Here is a 26,790-nt window from a genome sequence, read left to right as displayed (position 1 = left end):
CTTTTATGGTAAATAGACTTGTTCTTATATAGCGCTCAGAGCATTTTACACAACTTGTGCATTCACCCATTCACACAAGTACATTTTCTAAGTGCTTTCTAACTAACATTCACACACACATTCATACTCTGATGGATGCATCGGAGAGCAATTTGGGGTTAGTATCTTGTCCAAGGATATTCGGCATGCAGACTAGGGGAAGCCAGGAATCGAATCACCAACCTTCCGATCAGTAGATGACCTGCTCTACCGCCAGAGCTACAGAGCTACATCCCTTCATTTATCAGAATAAATTTAAATTTAAGGATGTCTACAAATAAAAAGAATGAGTGATCCTTTTCAGGGCCACAGGTAGGGCTGGAGCCTATCACAGCTGTCTTAGGGCAAGAGGCAGGGTACACCCTGTCTGTCACAAGGCTAACACATAGACACAGACAACCATTTGCACTCATATTCACACCTATGGGTAATTTAGATTTCCCATTTAACTTATCCACACTAACTGGATTTATTTGGGAGAGCACTTGGAGAAAACCCATGCAAACACAGGGAGAACATGCAAACTCTGCACAGAAAGACCCCGGCCTGATGCAAGAACCTTCTTGCTATGAGGCAACAGTGCTAACCACCGTACCACCCTCATTCCTTATGTTTTTTCGCCTGAACAGCCAGACTTTCTTGTTTTTTAAAACAGTTCGCCAGCTTTCTGAAGCTCTTTTCTTGAAACATTGACTGATTTTGACTCTGCTTTCAGTCCTGGTCCTTGTACCTGACCATTTTTGTTAAATGTAATGAATCATTCAAGCATAAAAATGGCACTTAACTCAAGGGATGAATCAATTTAATGTCTACAGATAAACAGCAAATGTGGAAATAATCATTTTTAAATCGTGTCTTCAGTGTTTGCACCAGTCAGATGATTCATTAACAAATGTGAGAAAAACATACAAGTCGAGGACAAAAGAAGAAGTGTGAGACCTGAAAATATCTACAGCAGTGAATCTACAGCAATATCTGAAAGTCATGTCCTCAGGAAACAGAGAAAATCCAGAAAAGGCCCGAGAGATGATCTGGACCTTCAGCTCATCCATTTACTGCTCACTGAAACCTGGAAACCTGGAAACAAGAAGGAAAGGTCTGAGAACTACTCAAGAACTGGTCTGAAAGTTGGTGGAAACAGGCCTGACAGACAGATGAATCCACATTTAAAAATTTTAGTTCAAACCATCATCAGTGCGTATGGAGAAAGTCAGGAGGGAGGTACAACAGTGAGTGTCTGCAACCATCTGTACAACAGACCTCAGCATTACTGAAGCAGTGTGGGATCATTCTGACAGAGCACAGAGAAAAAGGCAAAAACATCCAAAGAAGAGCTTTAAATGTCCTTCAAGAAGACTGGAGAACTATTCCTGAAGACCCTCAGAGAGCTGATAGAGAGCTGCTCACACCAAACATCACTGCTGCTCACTTTCAAGGGCTGCCTTTGTCTCATATACTATATTTCCGTTTACGTTTAAATGTTTCAGTAAATCAATGCTTCTATTCCCCATTTTTCTAACAAATGATAAAAGATTCGGGTTTGCTGCAGAGTTTTGCACCGTGCTGTAAGAATTTCAGAGGGAAAAAGGTGCAGGACTCTGCGAAGTGCAGCACTCTGATGTCAGAGTTGATGACTTCATGGTCTCCAACTCTGCGGCATCCAGAAGGCTGTCAAGGCTCCAGGCGTGGAAAAGGAAAGAAACATTTAGGAAAACGTGCAGGAAGGAGGAGAAATGAGGAGAAGTATAGCGAGCGGGGCTCACCTGGTAAATGTATTTGTATAGCGCTTTTCTAGTCCCTAAGGACCCCAAAGCGCTTTACACAACCTGTCATCCACCCATTCATACACAGGTGATGGCAAGCTACATTGTAGCCACAGCCACCCTGGGGCGCACTGACAGAGGCGAGGCTGCCGGACACTGGCGCCATCGGGCCCTCTGACCACCACCAGTAGGCAACGGGTGAAGTGTCTTGCCCAAGGACACAACGACCGAGACTGTCCAAGCCAGTGCTCGAACCGGCAACCTTCCGGTTATAAGGCGAACTCCCAACTCTTTAGCCACAATCGCCCCTAAAAACTGATAGAGATGATTTAAGAATCATCAGCTTACTGTAAGCAGGCAATTTGTTAGAATCCAAGGTGCTCCATGAGACTCTGGATAATAATGATTAGCTATTATGAGTAAATTGAGAAGTTTGATGAGGGCTCCACGGCAGCAGCAGCCCTCAGGGATGTAGGAGGAGTAAGGAGGTGTGGAGACCTACACCCACCCACACCTTCCTTCCTCTCTCCCTCCCTCCCAGTGGCAGCGTGGCTGATCCCCGGCTCACTCCTCTCTCTCTGCCTCACTCTCTGGACTCGCGGCGGATTTTGGAAGCGACGATGCGAGCTGCCCGGACTGCGGGAGCCGGTGTGCTGTGGGCGCTGCTGTACGCTCTGGTACCCGGCGGGGTGTCGGAGCTGGTGACGGCGGTGCAGGAGCAGGTCAAGCCCGAGTCCTCCCTGCTGAAGCCCAAGGTTATGATCGCCATCGTGGCTCGTAACGCGGCGCACAGCCTGCCATACTACCTGGGCTGCATCGAGAGGCTGGAGTACCCGAAAGAGCGCATAGCGATCTGGTGAGAGCCGCACTCACAGGCTGCAAACCCTGGCTTTATTTCAGGCTGTGGCCCGTAGATTCTCAGCGCACATCCAGGAGCTACATGATGCTGAGCATCTGTAACGAGAAGCAGCGGGTGTGCGCGTTAATTCTTGGAAACCTCTGAGACCTGTTGCAGAGTTTTATGATGTACTTAACTCGCGTGTCTGCCGGCATCCAAATTGCACACTGTGGGAGAAGATGAAAGGGCTGCTGTGCATGTTAGGTTCGACTTAACCCTTAATCATGGTTCCTTCTGTCTGATTCAGCACAAACCTGCGGAAACGGGGCTTTAAAGCAGCGGGGCTGCCGGGTATGAAGGGGCCTCACCCCAGGTGAGGTCCTGTGTTCCGTTTGGTCTCATAGAGCTGACTGTGATAATGAAAAGCCATCAAAGAGGGACGCTGCAGGTGAAGGGGATAAAAGGAGACACTGAGCTGGTCTGACAGCAGGACGGGAAGTCATGCGTAAACTGTGTCTGTGTGTGTGTGTGTGTGCGCGTGCCCAGGATATGTAGGTTCTGCGGGCTGATGGGTGATTTCTGGCTTCCACAGGCTTAAATATCCAAGTGCAAAACATGTGAAATGGCAGATAGAAACAGCTCTGTGTTGAAGGTTTGCAGTGTTGTTGGCATTGGTCTCCGGCTTTCTGTGTTTTCCTTTGTTTCCCAGCCTTCCCTTGCTGAATGTCTTGCTTTTCTTTGCAGAGGGTCTAATTGAAAGACCCTCAGGAGAATACAAAGAGGCACTAGAGGGACTAACAAAGAGGAGGGAGGCTTCATTACACAGCAAAGTGCCAAAGTGCCTGAGATGCCATGGCTTTGTGAGTGGTTTAGGGCCCCATCAGCTACGACAGGCATCTCTGTACCCTGCTGTCAAAGTAGAAGCACAAAAAAGCTTTGTGTTCTTAGAACATATCAGCACCTAACACACGTCTGTTTTAGGTGCAGCTGATTAAAATATTTCCACTAACATCCATCCGGTGATGTGAGATGATGTGAACAGTATACTTTGAGCAACACCTCCAGAACACTGAGTCTGTAATATGTGGTGCTTCCCTATTGTAATTTAAAGGAGGAGTAATTGGAAACAGTGAAACAGTTTTAATGTTTATAAAGTTCTTATTTTTCTAAGTTAACAAAAAGTGTCTGTGTGGTTAAGTCGGTCCGGAAAATGACATGTTTCACTGCAGCTCTGTGCTTCTCTGCTGTCATCATTACTGTTACCCATCGTGTAAGCCAAACCGCCCAATGAATGCCCAATTGTAGTTCAGTTATCCCTAAACGCATAAATACGCGTCAGAGCGTTTTACAGCATTTTTTTTACAAAACTCATTACTGCTATGCAACAGCTTCAAACCCAAACATCAGAGTGTCCGAAGCTCCTCAGATAGATGGGTGATGCAAACACTTTGAGAATAAAACAGTAACAGAAATTCCTTCTGATGACCTCAACATTACTGCATCTGAGCTGTCATTTTATATTATATGTTTGACTGTGGACTGCTTGGGCAAATAGAGACATGAGTTTGGAGTTCCCATAAGGTAAGAGCCAAAGACTCTGTGGTTTAATGTTGCACAACCATCCAGGAGCGTAGCTGGTGTGCTTTACTACCATCCTCAGCTTGTCTATGGGCCAAGTGATAAAACCTAAAGGGAAAGTTTGTGGCTGTGAAGCTTCTCTTTTGTGAGGGGACACGGTGTTCCTCACTGTACTCACTCTCGGAATCTTCATGCTTGAACACCACAGAGGACTGTTTTCTTTCTCCATACCCGTTTTATAAAATGCAGTCCAATAGGAACAGATCAGGAAAGGTGGTGAAGGATTCAGGTGATTTTTAGAGGGAGACACTGGAAAGACCAATGTTTTAAGTGAGAGTCCTCTCTAGTCTTCAGTCAAATAAGCTCACGGTACTTAAATTAAAAAAAAATCTAAAATTGTTTGTTCCTTAAATATTTTCCACTGGATCCACGGCTTTTTAATAACATAAAATATGCTGTTAAATTGAGAAGCTTCTTTAGCTTTTAGAGTTTTGAATCCTTTGTCTTCAAGTATTTTTGTCCGCTTTAAATCATCTGGGTAAGGTCACATAGCTATTTCTAATGCAAGATTTTCTCCTGACAGGGCTGTGGATGTTAGGATGACCATTTCATTTTATTTCAGTTTCTATGGCAATCTGATCATCCGCTCTCTCCACTCTCTACCCGTTTTGGGAAGGTCAGACAAAACTGCCTGCCTGTAAAAGTTTTCCCCCTACAAGCGGGCACAGGTCTCGCAGAGAAGTGGCAGCGGCTTGAAAAAAGCTCTCACACTGCTGTTAAAGAGTGAAAGAATGCAGGGAATTAGCAGGAGAGGGGGCAGCTGTGCAGAGAGAAGGTGGTCAACAATGGTAGCAGGTTAGTTAATCCACATTCCCACACTAGCTCCAACAAATCTGCTCTCCTCGATCCTCTTGTTGTTTTTCTCCTTTCGGGCACTGAAAGAGAAATGTGCCGATGTTTAGAAAGGCTAACAATAAGGTCAGAGAAACTGGATTTAAGCGTGAAACTCAGTGACTCATCAAGGGCGTTGCCATCTCTGTGATTTATAGGCACGGACATGATGGGAAACAATGACATTAGATTGCTTGTATTTCTTCTGATGCTTCTTGTAACAGTAGGAGGAAACAAGGTTGAGTTGAGATTACTTCATACTTTATCTTTGGCCAGTTAAAAGTTTTAAGAGTTTCACCTTCAAAGGAGGCGATGGAGATTTTCCCGTACACTAAACTGTGTTTATGTTTGATGCACAATGCATGAAAAACCTCAAACTCAGCACAGCCTCCTATTAGTTTCCTGCTAATGCTGCTTTTTGCTGGCTGCTGGCTGTGTGTTGCCTGCAGGCTGTACATCTGAAGAGCTTTCCCAGGTGCTCAGTTGGAGGTCGTGATGATTTGTGGACCCTGGAAAATAGAACGCTAGCATCGCTGCCTTTTCCCAGGGGGACTCTCTTTTTCACTTTCATAATGTCATGTTGTTTATTATCCTGTAAAGTCACTTAACCCATATTTATGACCATCACTGCACTTTATACTCAGACACAATGGGGAATGGTCCTTGTGGTGTGTTTTTATAGTGTTTAACATAATGAGCAGTTCTTGTTATTGCATTTCATTGACAGGAATGTCGTACAGCTGCAAAATAACAGGAAACCCCAACAATCCAACCACAAGTATTATTTTATTTTTTCTAAATAATGAGATAATTGCAAGTCCTCATGCACCCAAAAGCCTCAGGCACCATGAGTGTAAAAGTTTGCAATGTTCCACGGCTGTGTGAATACATGCCGAAGGCCTTGGTGAACAGTGTGCCATGTACTCTGGAGATCCTGCCAGGTATGCCACGGTGGCTGATCTGCTACGTCATTATTACATCACGAAAAGATCCGACATGCGTCACGTGACATAACGTCACGTTACGATATGCAATCGTTATCTTTTAAGTCATTTTGACAAGTTCACAGTTAGGTAGTAATAAATACATCTCCCTCTCTGGTTTATTCACTACATTTATTTATTAGTTATTATTCATCTCTGGCGATATCTTTCCCAGTGCAGCTTTTGTCCATTCTCTGTCCTCTCACCCCCAACAGGTCGCAGCAGAGGTTTCTTCCTGCTGAAAACGTTTTCTTCCTTCCTTCTGTCGCCAGGTGCCTGCTTATAGGCAGTCATGTGATTGTTAAAGTTCCTCTGTGTTATTGTTAGGGATGGGTACCGGTAAACGGTAGTAACCAGACCAAAAAGCAGCGCACATTTCGGTGCTTTATTTCGGTGCTTTTTTCCCTGAGATGTGATACACTTTGGATTCTAGCCAATCATTTTATGTTTCCGAGGATAGTAGGCGGGTCCAGGTACGTACCTTCTTTTAGAGCAGAGCTACAGATTAAAAATGCCCAAGGCGAAGCGGTCAAAAGTCTGGCTGTACTTCACAGCAAAATATGCAAACTCAGCAGCCTGACATAAGTGCTTTAAGGTGATACTGTGATACTGTCAAAGGAGGTACCACCTCGAATCTGATGAAACACCTGGCGACGCATAGCGTTTTTTTAAAAGCCGAGAAATGCACAGTATTTGATATCTTGCTGCGAGACCTCACACCGAGCACATCTACTTTGGGTGTGCTGCCTGTTATCGTACCCGGAGTTAGCAACATCCCTCAAGAACCCGAAGAGGAGAGTCCTGGCCCCTAGCCCTGCCAGTGTAGCAGAAATGATGATGATGGCAGCAACAGCAGTTCTTCTCTGCGTGAGTAGCTTAATGTTGTTCGTGTGTAATTTACGTTGAGTAGGTTAACCACGTTATTAAATTAAGGCATGTAAGGTGAACTAGCAAACACCGTGGTAGTTACATGGGCTGTCTTCTTGTTTGATGGCAGATACTCCCTTCACCCTGGCCAAAAAGGCTAAAATGACCAAAGAAAAAGTGGAAAACAGCTAAACATGAGAGGTTTTTGGACAAAGTTTGTGTTTTTTCCCCCCATTGTTTAAGCACTGCTTCCAGCCAAGAGTGATATCATATATACCCTATAGCTGCAAAAAAGGCTAACATTGTTATCCTTTTACAAAAAAAAACAGATAAAATGAGAGGTTTTAGGACAGGTTTGTGTCTTCCATTCTTTAAGCACCTGTTCGAGCACCTTTAAGCACGGCACCGTTTCAAAAGTACCGGTTTGGCACCATTTCTCCTTAACCGGTATGGGATAAAACCTAAACGATACCCATCCCTAGTTATTGTTGGCTCAAACACACAAAATTCTCTTGCAAATGCAGTTCTTTGCATTCCCAGTGCAGAACTAGTTTTCTGTCATATTGTCCAGTAAAAGCTGAGTGTAGCTGTGATGCTGTGCAGGATTATCAGTACATACATAGTTTCTTTCTTTTAGCCCTTTGCTCACCAGGCTTTTTATATTCCCTCTGACTGATACAGTGGAGGAAAGTGGAAAGAATAAAACGGGCTTAGACGTTTATCGGTTTTGGAGCGCGGAGCAGATTTGCCGTGCCAGGTGTGTTACCTCGGGGCTCATTCCTCTGTGGAATTGCACCAGTGAAGGAGAAATTGTTCTTGGTTTTGTTGGGACAGAGCGGGACTTTTCTGAAGAGCAGCTCCTCCAAGCGTATGGAATAAATTATAAGGACGGGATAAACAGTTGTGAGTTAGTACTCACAGCGTGGGCATTTGTGAATGATTAGAAAAGTGCTTTTTTTCGTCAAAGTTTTTTTTTACTAAGGAAAAATATGAGTATGTCTAATGATCTCCTTAGTTCTGCTACAAGTATGACTGGATTTTCAAGCATGTGCACAGCATCTCTTCTCACATAAACCCTGTGTGTTTGATGTGGACATGTGTGTGTTCTGTTAGAAACATAATGATTGTGTGTTCTACTCTGCTCCTTTGGCTCTACCCCGGTTTTCCATTTACTTCCCCTTTATACCCACCAGGCCCACAGTGAGCCAGAAACAGTCCATGATCATCTCTTACCTCCCACTCATTATCACTTGAAAACTGCAGTCACATCCAGTCCATGGGAAACTTTAAATCTCTTCAAACATCTGCTCTGAATTTTTAAAAAATAAATTCCAGAAACACAAGGTGACATTTTCCAGATAAGCAGCTGGTAATGACACAAACTCACTGGAGCAGACGAAACTCTTTTCTTCTCAGCTGCAGCACAGTTTGCTTTGCAAACGTAAAGTTATCCTAAACTGATTTGATCTGAGCACAAGATGCATGTTTAGTGTGGTCACTTTTTTCTTGCATCTTGAAAGCTTTCTGGAAACAGGGCTTTCATTTAACACCAGCCCATTAGGTGGTATTAGTAGAAGCTATTACAGTATGTGGCCCTCCGACTATTTTCCAAACGCAGTAACTTCGAAGGTTAATCTTTGCCAGCCCTGCGCTCAGCCTCACCATCCAACTCTCTGTGAAGTTGAAAGGATGCAGCCGATATTTTACCTGATAACAGACCGGCCCCGCAGCAACAGGCTCTTCATGGGAATGTTTTCTCTCTAGCATCGACATATTTGTTCAATCTAGTGAAGAAAACAAAGATAATTTACTCTCCAATCCCTCAGCCTTTTCTTCACGCTCTCTTTCTCGCTCCCCCCTCTTCATGAGTATGAAATTAGATTAGTTGAAGTCGAGGGACATTCAGAGGGAGGCAAGGACGAATTAGTCAGGTAAAGAATTTAGAAAAACATTTTCATAACTAGTATGATATTCATTAGACTTAAGCGTCCAGGCCTCGCAAAATTTCAAAATCCCTGGTAGCCCTTCGGGCAGGGACTCTTCAGTTTTTGGTAGCCCAAAATAAATTTAAGTAGCCCGAATAAAAAGAGAGCAATTTTTTGATTTATGTTTTGTTTCCTTTACAATATTATACATTAAAGTATAATATTGTAACAGAAACAAAACAATCAAAAAATTGTTGAAACACAAATTACAACATTGTATAAAAATTACAATCATCAACTCAAATACTTGGTTCTAATTGAACAGAAATTTATATGAACGTGTAAGAACTGTGTAGAACATGAATCAGTCTGTGTCAGATCCTGAATTTGAAATTTCCACTGAAGTCACGGGTAAGAGGCAAGTGGAACCAAGATCTAGGCCATTTGCTTTTTGAAGTTTGCAAAGACTGCTAAATTGTGCCAGTGGTAGTTCACTCTTTGCAACATAGTACGCTGTTCTATTTGCAATTGGTGTTTGTTCTGGGAAAGATACTGCAGACTGAAGAACTGCAGTACTGCAGAACTGCAGACTGAAGATTTCCTCCAGAAAATCTTATGTATGCAAACACGCGTTGCAACTTCTTATCTTGTGCGCGTTTTTTATTTTGACAGCGAATGCGCACCTGCGGACCACTTATGTGCCGCCCTGGTTATTTAGCTCGTCATATTGCAGCCACAGAAATTCTTTTGTCCATGAAACCATAAAGCTGCACTTTCTTTTTGCCTTATAGTCTGATTTGTCATAACTTTTCCGTTTTGTGGTAAGCTTTTCTTTGGCTGTCACTCCTTCACCCTGACCTGTCTTATTTGGCTCAGCAGAACTAAAATATATATCCTGCTGCTTTTACACACGCACTCACACAACGCTCAGCGATTCTCTGCGCGATCAACCTCTCACATGTTTAAGCTTGCTGGGGGAGATTTCACTTGTCATGTTTGCATAGTAAGCTAACGATTGATAAGACGATGTCAGAGGAATTGGTGTGCAAATTATCATCACTCACCAATCAGTGCTGTCGCTCTCTATACACAGTTCGCGCGATTGCAAAGTGAAAGAAAAAAAACAAGCGCAAATTCAAACGCGATTTCAATATGTCAAATATTGACAGTGGCTCACCGATGCCAATGACATAATTACCCAGCTACATTTCCGAAAGAATGCAAAAGCATTGACATATATTTTTCCTTCCTATGACAGCCCGACGGGCAGGGCAGAGATAGATTTTGGTAGCCCGACTGGAAAAATCACTAGCCCCGGGACGTCGGGCTAGCGATTTTGCGAGCCCTGGCGTCACTTTACTGACTTGTCTCCTGCCCCACTGTGTCCTTTCCACTCTTTCCCTGACATCCTTCTGTTCCCTCCATCTCTTCTTCCATCTCTACGTTTTGCTGATTTTCTCTCTCTGTGTCTTTCTGTTCATTTTAACCTCCAACTTTTCTTTTTACAGCAAGAAAGTATTGATGTAATTCAACGGCCGCACGTACTTTACACGTTTACACATGTTAACTCTACATATCCGTAACATTAGAACACATATTTAGGGTTTTGGTGCCAAAAAAAAAAAGCCAAAACTCACCTGAGATTAACTTGAAAAAACTGAGAACAGCTTCCTCTGAACACCGAGATGGTGTCCTGTGAGTTTAAAAAATAGATTCAGGGAGACATACACAATCATACACAGTCATATCAACAGCATATAGAGCAGTATGTTGAGATAATTCTGTGAAACTGATCAGTTAAACTTTGTCTTATGAGTTTTTTAAATCATGAAAATGTAATACTAGAGCCTGGGATTGCCACTTTTTGGTGTATCATCTTGTTGTAGTATATTTGCTGGTTGCTGCCACTTTAAATTAGAGATGGCACGATACCACTTTTTTATGTCCGATACCGATACCGATATCATAAATTTGGATATCTGCCGATACCGATATGAATCCGATATAGTGTGTTTTTTAATCAGTAAAACTGTTTTTTTAATATCTTGCTGCTTTTTGTATAAGTTCATACTCAAGTTAAAAAACAACAACAACACTAAAGCTATTCTGTTATACCTGTATGTAAAAAAAGACACACTGCACCCAAAATATTTCATAGATCAGCAACACTGATCAATCTAATAAAGTTAAACCTACCCCATCCTCCCTATTCTGGTATTTTAAAGAGTACTTAGCAGAAATATTAAGCAACCTAACTAATAGGGTTGCAAACTCCCAGCAAAAGAAAATAGGGAACCACCCTCTTCCTCATGATGCTTAATCAATGTAATCAACTTTAATTTGATGCAGGGTGAAAAAAATTCACAGAAATAAATTATTTTCAAGAATAATTAAATAGATTCAACATCTTTCTTCAACAGAATTGCAGACTGCACAGATGGTACCTTCCCAAAGGAAAAAGTACTACTACTAAAAAGTACTAGGGTATATTAGACTTAACAGTTACTATATACAGTAATGGACTTCTATACATTTTACATCAGATTAAAACTTTGGGTGTAAGATTCAGATAATTATTAAATAATTAAAAGCTAGATATTTTAAATGAGAATAAGAAAGAAAAGTATGTCTTTGTGCCCCCTTTTGCCTGTTCATGCCCTATCGGCCCCCCTGGCTAAACTTTGCTAGATCCGCCCCTGCACAGTTACCAGCCGTCAGCTGCATAGAAAAAGATCCTGGTCTAGAAAGTAATATTAAATAAATTCTAACAACAGCTTATCAAGCTTAATAGTGCTGCTGTTGTTCAGCCGCTGGTTTCCTCTTTCTGGTGAGAAGTGGGCCAAAAACAAAGAAGAGAGACACTCGAGACAGAAAAGCCGATCAGCTGATCATTAAGCAGTTTCACGATTGAAGTAGCAGCAGGAGAGAGAGAGAGAAGAGGCAGTTGCTCTATATATCGGTTGTTAAGCTTAACGCGGGAATGCTTTACAAACATTCAGAGATGAACTTACACACTTGCTTTACTTCTCTCTGAGATAACTTCCTCGGAGATGAAATGTTTGCTAGCAGGCTACAAATACACACAGCGCTCTATCATGTGACCACACTGCTCCGACTCGCCATGTCGCCAAGTTTTGTGAGGTGCTTTTTTGATATTTAATGGATCGGATTACATTTTTTATTTCTCTCCGATATCCGATCCAGTAATTTAGGTCAGTATCGGACCGATACCGATACGTAATATCGGATCGGTCCATCTCTACTTTAAATGCATGTCTTTCTTCTAGCTGCTCCCTTGTCACAGCTCTTTCATACATGCATTATTTTGAGTTATTCAGATTTAGAAGCTTCAGTCAGCAGCTCGATCCACAAGGATGACCAAATTAGGACAGATGCACACGCAAGAACTGTATTAGTTTATAATATATGATTATTAATTACATGTAAACAGGATCTAAAAGCAAAATTGTGTACTTCACTTTAAACCACTTTGAGATAATTATATACTTATAAGTTTATTGAGTTGACTAAAATGTGAACGGATGTCTTTCTGTATATGTGGGCTCTGGCCTCTGTAACTGCCGTGGTAAGAAAACCCGTGTATCATATGTCACATGATCTCATGCGTAGAGGCAGATTGAATGACAGAATCCTTTGACCTTTACATGATATTAAAGCCAGAACCATATGAATTTAAAATCGTTCTTGTCGAGATCTCAGGTAGAGATTTGCTCTTAGACTGCAGGCTTGTATGAGAGGGGCTCATTTCTTCTGTGCTTCAGTGCTGTCCTTCTCTAACATTTGATGACTATCTTTTTCGAGCCTTGAATATGAATGCCAGAAATTACACTACAGTGTGAGTCTGTTGGCCTTGGGTACTTTTGTTGACCCTGAAAGTCATGAGGAATTTCAGTCCAGACGTCTCAGCTCACCGCTCCCTACTCTTCTCTGTTCTTCCTCCATCTCTCTCTGCCCATCCACCCCCACCTCTTTCCCCTTTGCCCCGCCGGGCCGTCAAGAAGCCGACAGCCACGTCAGCCTACGGACTGTATAGCAAAGTCGACCCAAAGAAGCACATCCTGTACCATAGTTATTATGTTTTAAAGGCATCAATGTTCACGCCTGTAAGAGGTACTCTTACTCCCTAATTAAATGGAGCACCCAGTCATTATTGGCAGTGATATTAGATAGTTTATTGAATAAACAGTCAGCTGATACTAGCCTCCTGGGCCTTTCAGAACTGTGTTTACCTCAATGGGCCAATCTCAGAGTCAAGCCTCTGTGCTTAAAGTCAGAATATCTGGCATACCTTTCTGGCTTGAATAACCATAAGGAAGAGTGTGTGAAATGATGTTGGTAATCATTTTTATGCAATGTTATTACAAAACATTGCCCAGAGTCTTTAAATTTTTGACTCCTATATGAACATTTTTAAAAATGATTTGTTTTTGTCGCGCCTAACTCTGTTTGTCTCACGTGTAACACTCTGTGCACGTGCTACTTTTATTTGCTTTATTTTACACTAATCCCCTACTCTCACACCAGCCCTGAGAAACATGAAATCTGGGGTCGGTATGAGACGGGAATGCAGCACGTGATTGCTCCAATAGGGATTAAAGTTCAAAAGCCAGATTGCTGAAAAGATCTTATGGAAGAACAAATATCTTCCATAAAGTGATAGAGAGAAGGAGTGATGGGATGTGTAGGTGAGGCTTCAGGAAGCATGTGCTATCCAGATGCTGAGCCTAACCCCAAAGCTGCAGGCAACAGAATAATGAGGCTGCAGCTTACCCAACCTTAAAAAACGGTGATGAGGGGACAGTATCGGGCAGGAGAGGAAAATAAAAAGGGTATGGAATGATGAAGAAGGGGGATATAAATCCTAGATCCTAAATCGTTGCATTTACCCAGTTATTGAATCGTGTTGCATCCCTGTGCATCAACGCCTGCACATCCATTTTTATCTTACTTCCCATAGCTAGAGGGACAAAAAGCTGCAGAGGTTTAAGTATCATCTCAGCACAGCTAAAGGATTTGAAAGAAACTGCAGGGGCTCTTTGAGGTCTCGCTGATCCAGCCTAAAGGTAGAGGAAATCCACCAGAAAGGATGATAGTTGCCTCGTAATAAAGAATGAATGCAGTAAGATCGAATGAGTTGGAGCCCCGGCTGTTCTGCAAATGTAATGAGGAGCAGAAAATGAGGTCGACTCTGGGTAAGTGTGTTTTCTGTGTGCCTATACACAGAATCCTCGGTCTGTTTGTTTCACATGTGCACATTGTGTGCACAGGGTGCTTGGATTCATACATTGCTAAGTTTCTCATGTTCAGAAATCATAAGGAACACTAAGATGCAATGTTGGTAATGGAAAATCACAGTGTGCTCAGAGCTCTTAGTGCTCAGAGGGGCTGGGCTGCAGGAGCGGCAGCCAAACAGGATGTGTTTCAGGAGAAAAGAGTCAGAAAGCAAACTTAATTCTAAAGCAGCTGCGGATCATTCTCAATAGCTTAATTTGTATTTATGTATGATGCTGTACACAGTTACTGTAAAAATACTATAAATGCTAATGTTTTATGTATCAGGACATTATAGAAATAATCTGGTCCTTAGCAAGTCTAACATCAGGAAAAATACAACCTCAGATAAATAGAAACACATAAATAATGACACACTGTCTTTTTATTTATTCAAGAAGAACAGCCAAGCTGCAGAATCAGTGTGTGAAACACAGGCAGGTGCTGCTAATCAACTGCACTTCATTAACTGATCTTCAGTCAGTGTGAGCACCCAGCAGTGTCAACAAAACTAATGAGGAACAACATTATCAATGATCCTAATCACAAAGCCAGCAACCTGAGCTGAAGGTCAGATGATGAAGGTCAGAAAAAAACCCTCAAGATTTCCATCTCAGAGTCCACAGTTTGGGTCATAGTATGTAAAACTGCAAGTTTTCTGGAACAATGTTCTTTGGATAGATCCAAGTGGAGATGCAAATACCTCGTATCAACTGTAAAGCCGGTGGTGGAGGGCGTGAGTTTGTCTCGCAGCCACAGGACCTGGGCACCTTACAGGCATCGAGTGGACCATGAAATCCTCTGTATGTATAGAGTCAAATGTAATGTCTGTCCCACGGTCAAAGCTGGGACCAAACTGGGTCATACAACTGGACAATGATCCCAAGCACAGCAGCAAATCTCCAGCAGAACAGATGAAAAAGAAAAGAATCAAGCTGCTGCAGTGGTCCAAAGTCCAGACCTCAAGCTGACCGTCAGAGAGCTGTGCATAAATTAATTCCCCAAAACTTGAATGAATGAACTGAAGCAACTTTGTAAAGATGAGTGGGCCAAAATCCCTCCACAGTGATGAGAGAGACTGATAAAGTCACACAGAAAACAGTTTCTTTGAGTTCTTACAGCCAAAGTTGTTTCTACCAGCTACTGAATAAGTAACATATATACACGTATGTATAGTATACTTTTAGGCTTTAGCTACAAATTCCTCTTAACAGAGGACAATTATTCTAAAATCAGTCATTCCCATATTTTCCAAACCATTTGTAAGAGGCTGCAGACTGTTTGCTGCTCTTTTGAAGACACCCATCAACCTTCAGTTGGCCGGTTACCTGGACACAGCATCCTGCCGAAAAGAGCCTATAAAAATAAAATAGAACTCTGCAGAGATTTAGATCCTTGCAGATTAAACAAAAGCATCATTAGTATTTTAATATGGTGTGGGCAAAACAAAGCCAGGACAATCTTTGGTTTGGAAGTAATTTTAATGAGCTCTGTGAGGTATTCACTAAAGTGCTCAGTCTTAACTGAAAACAGTTTAAAATGATTTTTTCAGCGTATGTTTACCGAACACAAAGCCACTTTTCTTCTCCTTTCACTTTCAGTCACTCGTTCCACACATCTCGCCCATCGTTCGTGTCCCATCCGTGCACGTGCTCGCTGTACGTTACATCCCGGTTTCTTGTGCCATGCATTGTTATTTTTGTCAAACCTCTGCCTGGAGCTGGATTTGTTCGTCAGAGCTGGCATGTGGGAACATATCCATGTCCTGGAGCGAAATGCTGTTTAGCAGATGAAAAAATGTGTAATGTGTGGGCACATCTGCTTATTACCAGAGACTCAGGTGTTTCAGTGTGTTCAGCAGCTATTCATCAAGAGCTTCTTTCTGCCTTTGTTGCTCTCTTGCTTAAAATTGTGCACCTGCTTTTACTTACTTTTGACTTTCGACGCACTCGGGCAGACGGGTATATTTAAAATATCCAAACACAGGCATGCTGCTGTAAAACACAGCTCTGAACATCCTTGTGGTCTGCCGTACGCATCTACAAGTACTGACGTGCACACACCACACATGCTATTAGAGTTATTGATCATATAGCTTGTGGTTTTCTCCAGCTGTTCATGTCGGACGGAAAGTTTATTGGCCCGATTGAAGTTGACTTAAAGCCCAAACATAAGCTCACCCTGATGGTCGGACTAACCTCTGTGTACAATGCAAGACTGCACATCTGTTTATTGTACAGAGAGCGTGTGTGTGTGTGTGTGTGTGTGTGTGTGTGTGTGTGTGTGTGTGTGTGTGTGTGTGTGTGTGTTTGGGCGTGTTGGTGTTTCTGTCTCTGTTCATCCAGACTAAAACTGGGTGTGATTTTGGAGACAGTACAGTAGGGAATATTACAGCAAGCAGTGGAAAACTCCATCTGTGTGTGTTTGTACACACACATTCAAATGGCTTCTGCTTCCAGATCTGTTGACCTCTCCTCCTTAAGTGACATTTTAAAAGTAAAGTGAGTTTGTGGCAGGTGACGTTTATTTTTCTGCTGCCCCAAAAAGTGGAGTGATGGCAAAAACTACAACGAGGGCATGTTTATGGTCTTGACTTCTCTCGCACAGATTTATATATCCACACAAGCTCCCGCTCACACATACAGTAGTCACACTGTGTCCTCTGAGTCAGCTGTTAGCTCAAATGGAAATCTTTGCAAAGAGTGCAAACCACAGGGGTGACACCCCGATGCTTACAGGTATTTCTGCTGTTTTTCGGGGTCTAAATCTGTTTATGTATTCATATGAGATCATATCATAAACAGTTATTCTTTAAGGTATAACTTTGGACATGTTTTAGGGTGAGGCTTGACAGGAGTAATTGCATTGTAACATTTTATTGTTTGCTCCAATAACATTGCATCAACATTCACAATTTAATGAAGCTAAAGACAGTTGTAGCTGCTTTTTTTTTTTAAGTCTTTGTGCCCAAAGTTGGAGTGGTTTAATGATTGTCTTTGTCAGCGCTCATAATTGTTCAAAACCTAGCAGTCAGGCTTAAAGCAGGGTTATGGTAGGCTTGCAGTAACACTTCCCTGCACGGTGACTCATGAGACTTCGCCTGTTCTCCAGCGCTGCAGTAAATTAGGCAGCAAACAGGCTCTGCAACACTGAAACTGCCTGCTGTAACAACGGACAGTACTTAGTAAGAAACACTCTTCCCTTGACATGGAAGAGAGCACCTACCTCTTCCTTGTTACATCAAGCTGACCACAGTCTGCAGTTCTGAGCGTTGTGTTCGACTCTTCTTCACTTCCTCTTGTTTCTGCACAGTGACAAAAAAGTCTTGGCGTGGTGTGCTCGGGAGAAGTGTTCAGCAGATGCGTGTGAACAAGCTGTGCTGTTGTTTCTCCAGTTAAACTTGTGGCTGTTCATTGAATGGAGTCCTGTGTTGTCTGCATTGGTCATTTAGGGCAGCGACAGACCATAATGTGGACAACACCACCGCCATGTTAAGAGAATGGCTGAAGAGAGCTCAGCACGTCTACCACTATGTGGAGTGGAGACCGATGGAGGAACCGAGGTAAATCCACGAGAATCACTCATCAGACCCGTTTAGACCAAGTCTAGTTGCTTCTCTCTTCATAAGTCATTTGTGGCCATTGATGGGATAGTGGACACTGAAAAAGTGTGTTTTTTCTCTCAGGTCTTACACAGATGAATGGGGCCCTAAACACTGGCCTCCTTCCAGATTCAACCATGTAATGAAGCTAAGGCAGGCTGCTCTGAAGGCCGCCCGGGAACGATGGGCTGACTACATCCTGGTAACCTCTTTAGTTTAAATTTAAATGTGCAGTAGGTATTTACCCTGAAGCTCTTTCCCCAGAATCTAGAAGCAGAGCCAGTCTCCTGCTGAGTGCTTACAGCCATATTAAACCTCAGAACATGGATTGTTTTGTCTGATGTACAATGTAAAATATATCAGTTAAAGCTTTTTACATTTTGATGGTTAATTAATTTTTGAGTGCTGTTTTTTTGAAGAAGCTGTGACTGTGTTCAAGCTAACGTCTGTGTATATGAAATCTCTGTAATTTCATGTTTCGTGTTCTTTGTTTGTGATTGCTCTCGCCTGCTCCTCTTCAGTTTGTGGACAGCGACAACCTGCTGACTAATCCTCGCGTGCTGAACCTGATGATGGCTGAGAACTTAACCTTGGTGGCTCCCATGTTAGAATCGCGCTCTCTTTACTCTAACTTCTGGTGTGGCATGACTCCACAGGTACAGTTAAATTCAACCCTCCGTCCATCCACTAATCCGGATTTATTAATCAGCCTGTCGTTTTTTTAAACTCCGTCTTTCATGTCAGGGTTACTACAAGCGAACCCCAGACTACCAGCCAATCAGGGAGTGGAAGCGGCTCGGCTGCTTCCCCGTTCCCATGGTGCACAGCACCTTCCTATTAGACCTGCGTCGTGAATCCAGTGGGGACCTGGCTTTCTACCCCCCTCACCCAGACTACAGCTGGGCATTTGATGACATCATGGTTTTTGCCTTCTCGGCACGTCAAGCAGGTCAGTTTGAATCTCCCTGCTCGCAGCAGACCACAAAAGGAGAGAAATGCCTTATGGCAGCTTCACCGTGTTGAACTCTGAGCTATCTATGACTTCATTCATGCACCTGTAATTTTTTGCAAACTTTTTTATTGTGCAGATGTTTACTGTTGTATAACACAGAGCGTTTCATTGGTTTCATGCACATGTGTCAAATTAAGGTAAATGAGCAAGAGAGTAAGATAAATGGATCCATGTGTCTTCTTTGCTGAACATAGGGGAGGTTTGTAAGTGTGTGCAACCAAATCAGCGTTTGTGGATTTGCATAATCCGATATGGAACAAATGCGACTGTTAGGATTGATCTTCTGGAGGAAGGAAAAGCACTAACAGATGCAAACCCGAAGACACAGAAAGAAACAAAGACGTCTTCTTCAAAATTTGTTTCAGTATGTATAGCTGTGCATTTAGGTGCCTGCAGTTGTGCATTATTTCACTGCACGTATTAGACCAGAGTCATTCACAAATGTAATAAAAATCTCAAACGTTCTGCAACAAGCATGTTTGGGCATAAACAAGGCACCATCATCAGCTCATACACATTATGTCCACCTGCCTAATACTGTGGTGGGGAATAGAGATGTTGCCCGTCGAAGCATGGACTCCAGTCGACCGGTGAAGCTGTGCTGTGGTATCTGCACAAGCATGCTAGCAGCAGATCTTCTCAGTCCTGTAAGCTGTGAGCTGGAGCCTCCGTGGATCCTTGTCTGTCCAGAACATCCCACAGATAATCGACTGGGCTGCAACTGGAGAATTTGGAGTCGGAGTCAACATCTCAAACTTTTCTGATACCTTTCTATCAGCATGAACTGTTTCAGCAGTTTGAGCAACAGCAGCTCGTCTGCTGGGCCGGCCTTCGCTCCCCACGTGCTTCAGTGAGCCTTGGCCGCCCATGACCCTGTTGCTGGGTCGCCACTCTTCCTTCCCTGGACCTTTTAATAGATACTGACGGCTGCAGAGATAATCAGTGTTATTCACTTCACCTGTCAGTGGTAATAATGTCCTGCCCGATCAGTGTATTTATATGATTTCAAGCCTGTGCAGCCTCTTGCTCTCATTCAGGTTGTGATTGGGAAGAGTTTCTGTTTGGTTTCAGAGATTATTTACTGTGTGCACGTGAGAGGAGGGGCGAGGCCCCCAAGTAGTCTAATTTGGGTCAAGAGGTTATGTTTACATCCCTGTGTGTGTGTGTGTGTGTGTCTTAGGTGTGCAGATGTATGTGTGTAACAGAGAGAACTATGGCTTCCTGCCCGTCCCTCTCAAGGCACAGCAAAATGTTGAAGATGAAAGCGAGAGTTTCATACACACCATCACAGAGGCTCTGAGTGAGTACAAACACACTCTATTACACACTTATTGTGACTGCTATCTGTCATTCCTTGATTACTCCGCCTCTCAGCCTGGCTTCTTCTCTTTTTTGACCGCCATGACCCTCCATGATTGCGATCTTGCTGCCCTCCCCGCTCTGTTTATCCATGCCACCCCCATTTCTTCTTGTTTTCTTTCCCTTTGACTTCTGTTACTACTCCTCCCTCTGCTGAGCTTTCATATGAACCTAATCAAATGAACCATCACAATCAAGAGGAAGTTCAGGCTTTTACTAATCCTGTTTATCCTGTTATAACCCTTCACCTCCCTCCTCTCTGTGTCAACAGTTGACCACGATATCGAGCCGTCCGAGTATTTGTACTCTCCACCATCCCCCCAGAGCAGGATGGGCTTTGATGAAGTGAGTTAAAAAATGCTTGTGCCCAGAATGCTGACTTAGAGTAATCTGATTACATGTAAATTAAGAGCAAAATGTTATATATAATGTACATTAGTTTATACTGTCACATTTTAATGATTAAATCCTTCATGTTTATGGTTAAAAATCATTTTTTCTGTGAGTGCTGGCTCTGCCCAGAGGAACAAGAGTGCAACCAAAACTGTCTCTTTGCACTTTCACAGTTTTTTCTTATGTCGCTTGTTTTCTTTGCTTGCTTAGATTTTCTTGATCAACCTCAAGCGTCGGCTGGACAGAAGCAGCAGGATGTTGAAAACAATGGCCGCACTGGGGCTTCACTCCACGCTGATAGACGCAGTGGACGGGAAGTACGTTCCAAACAAGCATGCATCCATGAATCCGATGATGATTAAATCCAAGCCATACATTCTTTAATTTAGTCACAAAAGCGTGTTTTTATGCTACAGATACTTTGCATTTGTAGAAATACACTTGACTGGCTTTTCCTCCTCTGCTTATTTTAATCCACAAATGAGAATGTTCTCGTCCGTTTTCTTGTGTTTATTTGCACGGCACCGCGGCTGTTTTTACTGATGACTAACAAAGCAGTATATGATGTTTTTCATCGTTTTTTCAATCTGTTCCCTCTCTCAGGGCTTTGAATACGTCCCAGCTGCAGAGGTTGGGAATAGAGATGTTGCCAGGCTATAAGGACCCGTACTCTGGTCGGGTACTGACCAGAGGAGAGATCGGTTGCTTCCTCAGCCATCACTCTATATGGACACAGGTGAGGCCAGGGAGAGTAAAAGCACTAAATCAGATAACGAAGGTTCTGTAAAAGTGTTCAAACTTAAAAGCATTGATTCCACTTGCTAAAGTTTTGTTTTACTGGATACTTAATTCCTTCGGAGTAGCTAGTGTCTGACACCCTGATATTAAAATTAATGTAATGATTTATTAATTAACAGAAAAAACTTTGAGATCATTTGATATATATTTATATTATATTATATAGATTATATTTGTAGTTGGACGCTGTCACTGCTGCTTAAAGTGGTGTTTCAAGTAAGATAACTCTTTATTGTCATTGCGCAGTCGTTTCTATTACAATAGTACAATGAAACTGGAAAGTGCTGAATCATCTAGTGTACTTGATTTTTCACAAGGCTCTATGTAGACCTGTGAAATCTCTTTTTCTCATGACTGAGTGGCTTTGATTAAATAAGTAACACTATGAAAAGGAGGTGCTTTGTAAATTTGAGAAGGACTCACAGAGGGAGCAGGAAATATAGGGAGCTATTGGTTGATGTACAGAGACTGGTGCCTGACTTCATGACCTACATGAACAGATCAAGTCAAATAAAGTGCCTTTATTGTCATTTCAACAATGTGCAGTGATACAGTACACAGGTGAAGTGAGACTACGTTCCTCCAAGACCTCTGTGCTACATATAACAGACAATCAACACAGGACTACATAAAGTGCAAGTGTGAACAAATTGCAAAAATGCAGACACAAGACAGTGCAAGACCAGACAGAACAAAATGATACGGAAACAAGACAGTGCACTAGTTATGTGCAAAAGACTGAGCATTGTGCAGAAGTAAACGCGAACACCACTTGTTTTGGTGTCCATGTGGCTCAGAAGTCGCAATGAAAAGCACAAAAACTGCACAATTTTGGTCCAGAGTGGCCATTGCCATGTCGCCACCCCCCATCTGAAATCTTAGAGCACCTGGCATTCCCAGGGGGTCTCCCACCCCAATACTAACCAGAACTGAAGCCGCTTAGCTTCCGAGATCAGACATGTTCAGGTGTGCTCAGGGTGTTATCTGTTAATCTCACTCATGACTGTCCAAAGAAGAGACAGACAGACACAGCATCGTTGATTGCTACAGTAAAACGAGAAAAAACAACACTGAGTTAAGGTGACTCAGCTTTTCGGTTTTAAAAAAACAGTCACAGCAGAAAACGATGGCCAAAAATCAATCTAAGGAGAGCAGCACTCATGGCACGCTTTCATTTTAACCCCACTGTTTGTGTTTTGTCACCGTCAGGTGGTGGAGCGTGACCTCCAGAAAGTTCTTGTTTTAGAGGATGACGTGAGGTTTGAGCCCAGGTTTAAGCGACGGCTGCAGGCCATAATGGATGACACAGACAACACCCAGCTGGACTGGGACCTGATGTGAGATCACCTGCTTGACATTAGCTATATTCAGATCAGAAATCTTCTGGTTTTTCATTATTTTTATGAATGCGTGTCATTCGAGCACATTTAAACGAAGCCTGGTTAAAGCCGCGTTCGTCTTGGTCTGTTTTCAGCTATGTGGGCCGTAAACGCATGCAGGTGCAGCAGCCGGAGCGGTCGGTGGAGGGTGTAAACAACCTAGTCGAGGCTGACTACTCCTACTGGACGCTCGGCTACGCACTGTCACACCGAGGGGCCAGAAAGCTGCTGGCTGCTCAGCCTTTGCCTAAGATGCTCCCCGTTGACGAGTTCCTGCCCATCATGTTCAACAAACACCCCAAGTCTGTCTTTACGACCCTGTTCTTTAATTTTAAATTACAGCGATTACGTGAAATGTGCTTAATCTGATACACTGTAAATAACATGGATGGGATGCAGAGGAAGAGGGTTTTATTTAAGGACTGCACAACGGTACAGGACACAACGCCTCTGTGTGATACTCAGACAAAGACCCTTTAGACGGTCTGGTTTCTGAACAGACGGGCAAATATTTACTGAGGACCACAAATAGATGATTGCAGGTGCACTGCACTCTTACCTAAGAGTAGATCAGGTGATCCACGTGAAGAGGATGACATAGCCAAGGCTAAATTTAAAAGCGTATGGACTTTTGGCATGCGTGGATCCAGTTTATGCATAAAAAGTCATACTCAAAGGGCAATGAAGCAGCACAGAAATAAAGCAGTTTCTATGCAGTAATTATCTATACATAGACATAGACACGGACATGCGTGCGCATGTCTTTGTTGTGATTTTTAGACGGCACGGCAGTGTGCAGATTTCTAGTTTGTGCTCTGGTGGTGAACCACAACATCTGTCTGTTATGTTCTTTGTAATGTCTCTGCTTCCATCATTTTTCACTTTCTCTTGTCCCGTTTTCTTTGCTTTTCTCGCCAGCACCAGCTCATTCCCCCTCTCTGTGCTCCTCGCCCACAGGGCTGGGATTGTTCTGGGGGTTCACTGGGTACGGTGCCTTACACGAGACACAATGCCGGCTTTTCTCTTTCGTTTTTTTTTTCCCTCAGGAATTCCTGCTCAGCCCCCCCACGTTATTTTAGCGTAGCACCTTCATTGCCACGCTGTGGCGTCCACTCTTCTTGGCTCTCCTTTTTTTTCACCATTCTTTTCATGTTCTCCTTAGCGCTTTACTACATTCTCCTCTGCAAAATTTACTTCTTTGTACACCTCCTGCGTCCCTGTGTCACCCACGTCTCCACCCCCTTCCTCCTCTCTCTTTGAGGAATGTAGACCAGCACGGCTTTTCCTGCTGGTTGTGGAAAGAGGGACAGGATTCCCATTGATAGAGTTCCCAGTGTGGGGGTGTGCATAAGATGAACACTGTGTAAGTGTGTGTGTTACTATATAAATATACGGCGATGTGTGTCCAGCGTGGAGTGTATAGATTACTACACAAATACGCTGTGTGTATTCAACAGTGAGAGAGTTTGTGAGGGAAATGTGGAAAAGTGTGAGGGGGGGGAAAGTGCCGTGTGTTGTACGATACTAGCGCGTAAACAGCAGGGGTTATCAGCTCCATTTTTTATGTGGGATTTTGTTGTTTTCCATCCCCGTCTTTGCTCGCAAATACACAAAAACAGGAGAAAGAGGAATATCTGACAGTGAAGCCAGAGTGAAAGACCTCATTGTGTGGATGAGGCAGCAGGTCAGCTCCTTTCAGCACTAATAAAGGTGTAGGGTTTCACCGTCATTGTGGAGTGTTAACGGGCTTTTAACGTGTGATTAGAACTGCCTGGTCTGTTTCATGTAAGTGAGATTTTGAAAAAGATAAACACACCACAAACCAAATATATTCACTTTTACTGTTCTAAGTACTTTGTTTAAATATTAAGAGGTGTGGCGCAATATTTCTATCCATATAGCGTCTCCTTTGACTTCATGTACAAAGAATTTGGGTTCTTGTCTGCAGCCAAAGCAAAACAAACTTGCTGTTATCATCATGAAGTTTGTTTCAACGTTGTCTCTTACGCCCCTCCTCTTCATCTCCTCTATATTCTCAGCGTTGAGTACATGTCTCACTTTGGGCCCCGAGACCTGAAGGCCTTCTCCGTGGAGCCGCTGCTCATCTATCCCACACACTACACCGGAGAGCCGGGGTACATCAGCGACACCGAGACCTCCACCATTTGGGACGATGATGCCGTGGCGACAGACTGGGACCGGCAGCACGCCCGCAAAACGGCCCAGCAGGGTCGCATCCGGCCCGTGGCGCAAAACAGCGTGACGGGAGACTCGCCGCCTCCTGCGGCCCGAGCGTCGCGCGATGAACTGTGATACGGAGACTCGAAGAGAAAGACTCGTGTTTAGAAAAAACACACAGTGAATGCCATGCGTACACACACTGAAAAGACGGTACAAGCAGACACTCTGTGCATGCATAGCACAGGTGTCCAAACGGATAAAGGCAGTATTGAGCTGTCAGCCTTGTCTGCTACCTGAGGAGGCACAGAGGACGCACAGAGGAAGAGGATGGGAGGAAGAAACTGGGACGAGGGCCAGCAGGCATTTGACAAAAGCTTTATTTATTTCCCACTTGCCTCCTCTCAGCATGTGGAGACCATTGGGCCTGAAAAAAATCCAAGCGACACATGGAAGACAGCTAGCATTATTTGCAGGATGTGGGGAAAAAAATCACAATTTTAAATTTATATTTTATTTAAAAAAACAGATGTGTTTTAGTGGAAGAGTAAAAGAAACTAAAAGCTTTCCTAAAACAACTCTGTAAGCTTTAAACGTGTGAAACTGCCCATCAGCATCCCTTTGGTGTTATTGCGTGTGCATGTGGACATATGCACGTGTTTATAGAGCTGAACATGTGTGGGAGGAGGGAGGCTGATGTATCGTACCCAAGAGTGTCACTGCTTCAAATGATGTCAGAAGCACACAAAGTCAATAAAAGTCCTTTTCTCGCCACGCGGGGGTGTAACAGACCCAAAGTCTCTGCTGTGCAGCAGGCTGGACCTGCTGGTTAGGAATTCAGAGCGCCAGTCTCACACTACATAACGCCTGAACGATGCGTGATAGGCCGTTTCAGCCATTTCAGACACATGCTTTTACAATTATGTGTGCTAAATATTTTGGAAAAACTGGATTATCAAAAGTTTTCATGTCCACATGGTCTTTGTTCAGTTGTGCTGCTGGGCTGAACTAATAAAACTTCTTCTTTATTTCTGTGTTTTCATTGACTCTGCAGGATAAACTGATACAGATGTTATCAGTCTTCTTACAGAAGTGTGTGTGTGTGTGTGTGTGTGAGAGAGAGAGAGAGAGTGAGTGTGTTATTCCTGTGGGACTAACAGAGCTTCCACTAAGTAATGCATATTATCGTGTATTCGGTTGAACAGCAAACATAAACGTTGCCGCTTTGTTCCCATGATCTTCTGCTGTCTCCTCCAGTGGAAGTCGAGGCTTTTGCTCCTCATGGGATCACACAAATTGTGGTGAAGCCTGCGCACAGCTCCAACTTCCCAGTAATTTTTAAGGTTAGAATGGTGACCATGTGCAGGACTACACTGTCCTCCACTATTTGTCTTTCACCTCAGTGGCCGAGTGAAATTCAGCTCCACACTTTATAGTTCCTGCGAATGCAAGATCTGACAGAGAAAAGGGTGGAAGGGGAAATGGGCAAGCAGGGTGGGGGTGGCGGAGTTTTTATGGGATCTTGTGAGATAGAGACTAAGAAATGGAAAGAGCCTGTAATTGATTATTGAGCACAAAGCTCTCCTCTCGTCTTAGCTCATGCTTTTGCTCTCATTGCACCAAGACTTTAAAATGATCTGAGCGACCTCAGACATCCGTCAGCTTGAATTATGTTTAAGTCTAACCTGAAGATGCACCTCTGTCCTCTCATTTTCTGTGCAATTGGTGTTTTTATGTGTAGAAGCAGTGTGGGAGCCTTCTTCTGCCTTTACTATAAAACACCATATACATACACACATACACATGTATATATGTTTGTATATATGTTGGTTTACTTGTTTCTACTATATTAATCCTGGTTCATGCAGCGCTAACCAGACCTTACCTAATACAG

At 43.2% G+C, this 26,790-nt stretch overlaps 1 protein-coding gene across 2 annotated transcripts; it reads left to right on the top strand.

The window, feature by feature from the left end:
- The first annotated feature begins 2,266 nt into the window (after positions 1-2,266).
- colgalt2b (collagen beta(1-O)galactosyltransferase 2b) lies at positions 2,267-25,924 on the top strand. 2 transcript variants are annotated; one of them, XM_085151969.1, is made up of 12 exons: positions 2,267-2,658; positions 17,628-17,738; positions 17,862-17,979; positions 18,299-18,433; positions 18,522-18,726; positions 19,970-20,089; positions 20,420-20,493; positions 20,752-20,858; positions 21,145-21,277; positions 22,549-22,676; positions 22,814-23,020; positions 24,758-25,924. In XM_085151969.1, exons 1-12 carry the CDS (start codon positions 2,423-2,425, stop codon positions 25,029-25,031), a joined length of 1,848 nt encoding a protein of 615 aa, XP_085008095.1. In that variant the 5' UTR covers positions 2,267-2,422; the 3' UTR covers positions 25,032-25,924. The 2 variants fall into 2 exon arrangements, 1 of the variants encoding a protein (XP_085008095.1); XR_014872472.1 differs by having other exon boundaries at positions 2,274-2,658; positions 22,814-23,703; positions 24,758-24,848.
- The last annotated feature ends 866 nt before the right edge of the window (positions 25,925-26,790 follow it).

Source organism: Neolamprologus multifasciatus, chromosome 23 (genome assembly GCF_963576455.1).
Source record: "Neolamprologus multifasciatus chromosome 23, fNeoMul1.2, whole genome shotgun sequence".
In the NCBI taxonomy this organism is placed as follows: domain Eukaryota; kingdom Metazoa; phylum Chordata; class Actinopteri; order Cichliformes; family Cichlidae; genus Neolamprologus; species Neolamprologus multifasciatus.
The sequence above is the reverse complement of the archived record's forward strand: the minus strand, read 5'-3'. Positions and strand labels throughout refer to the sequence as shown.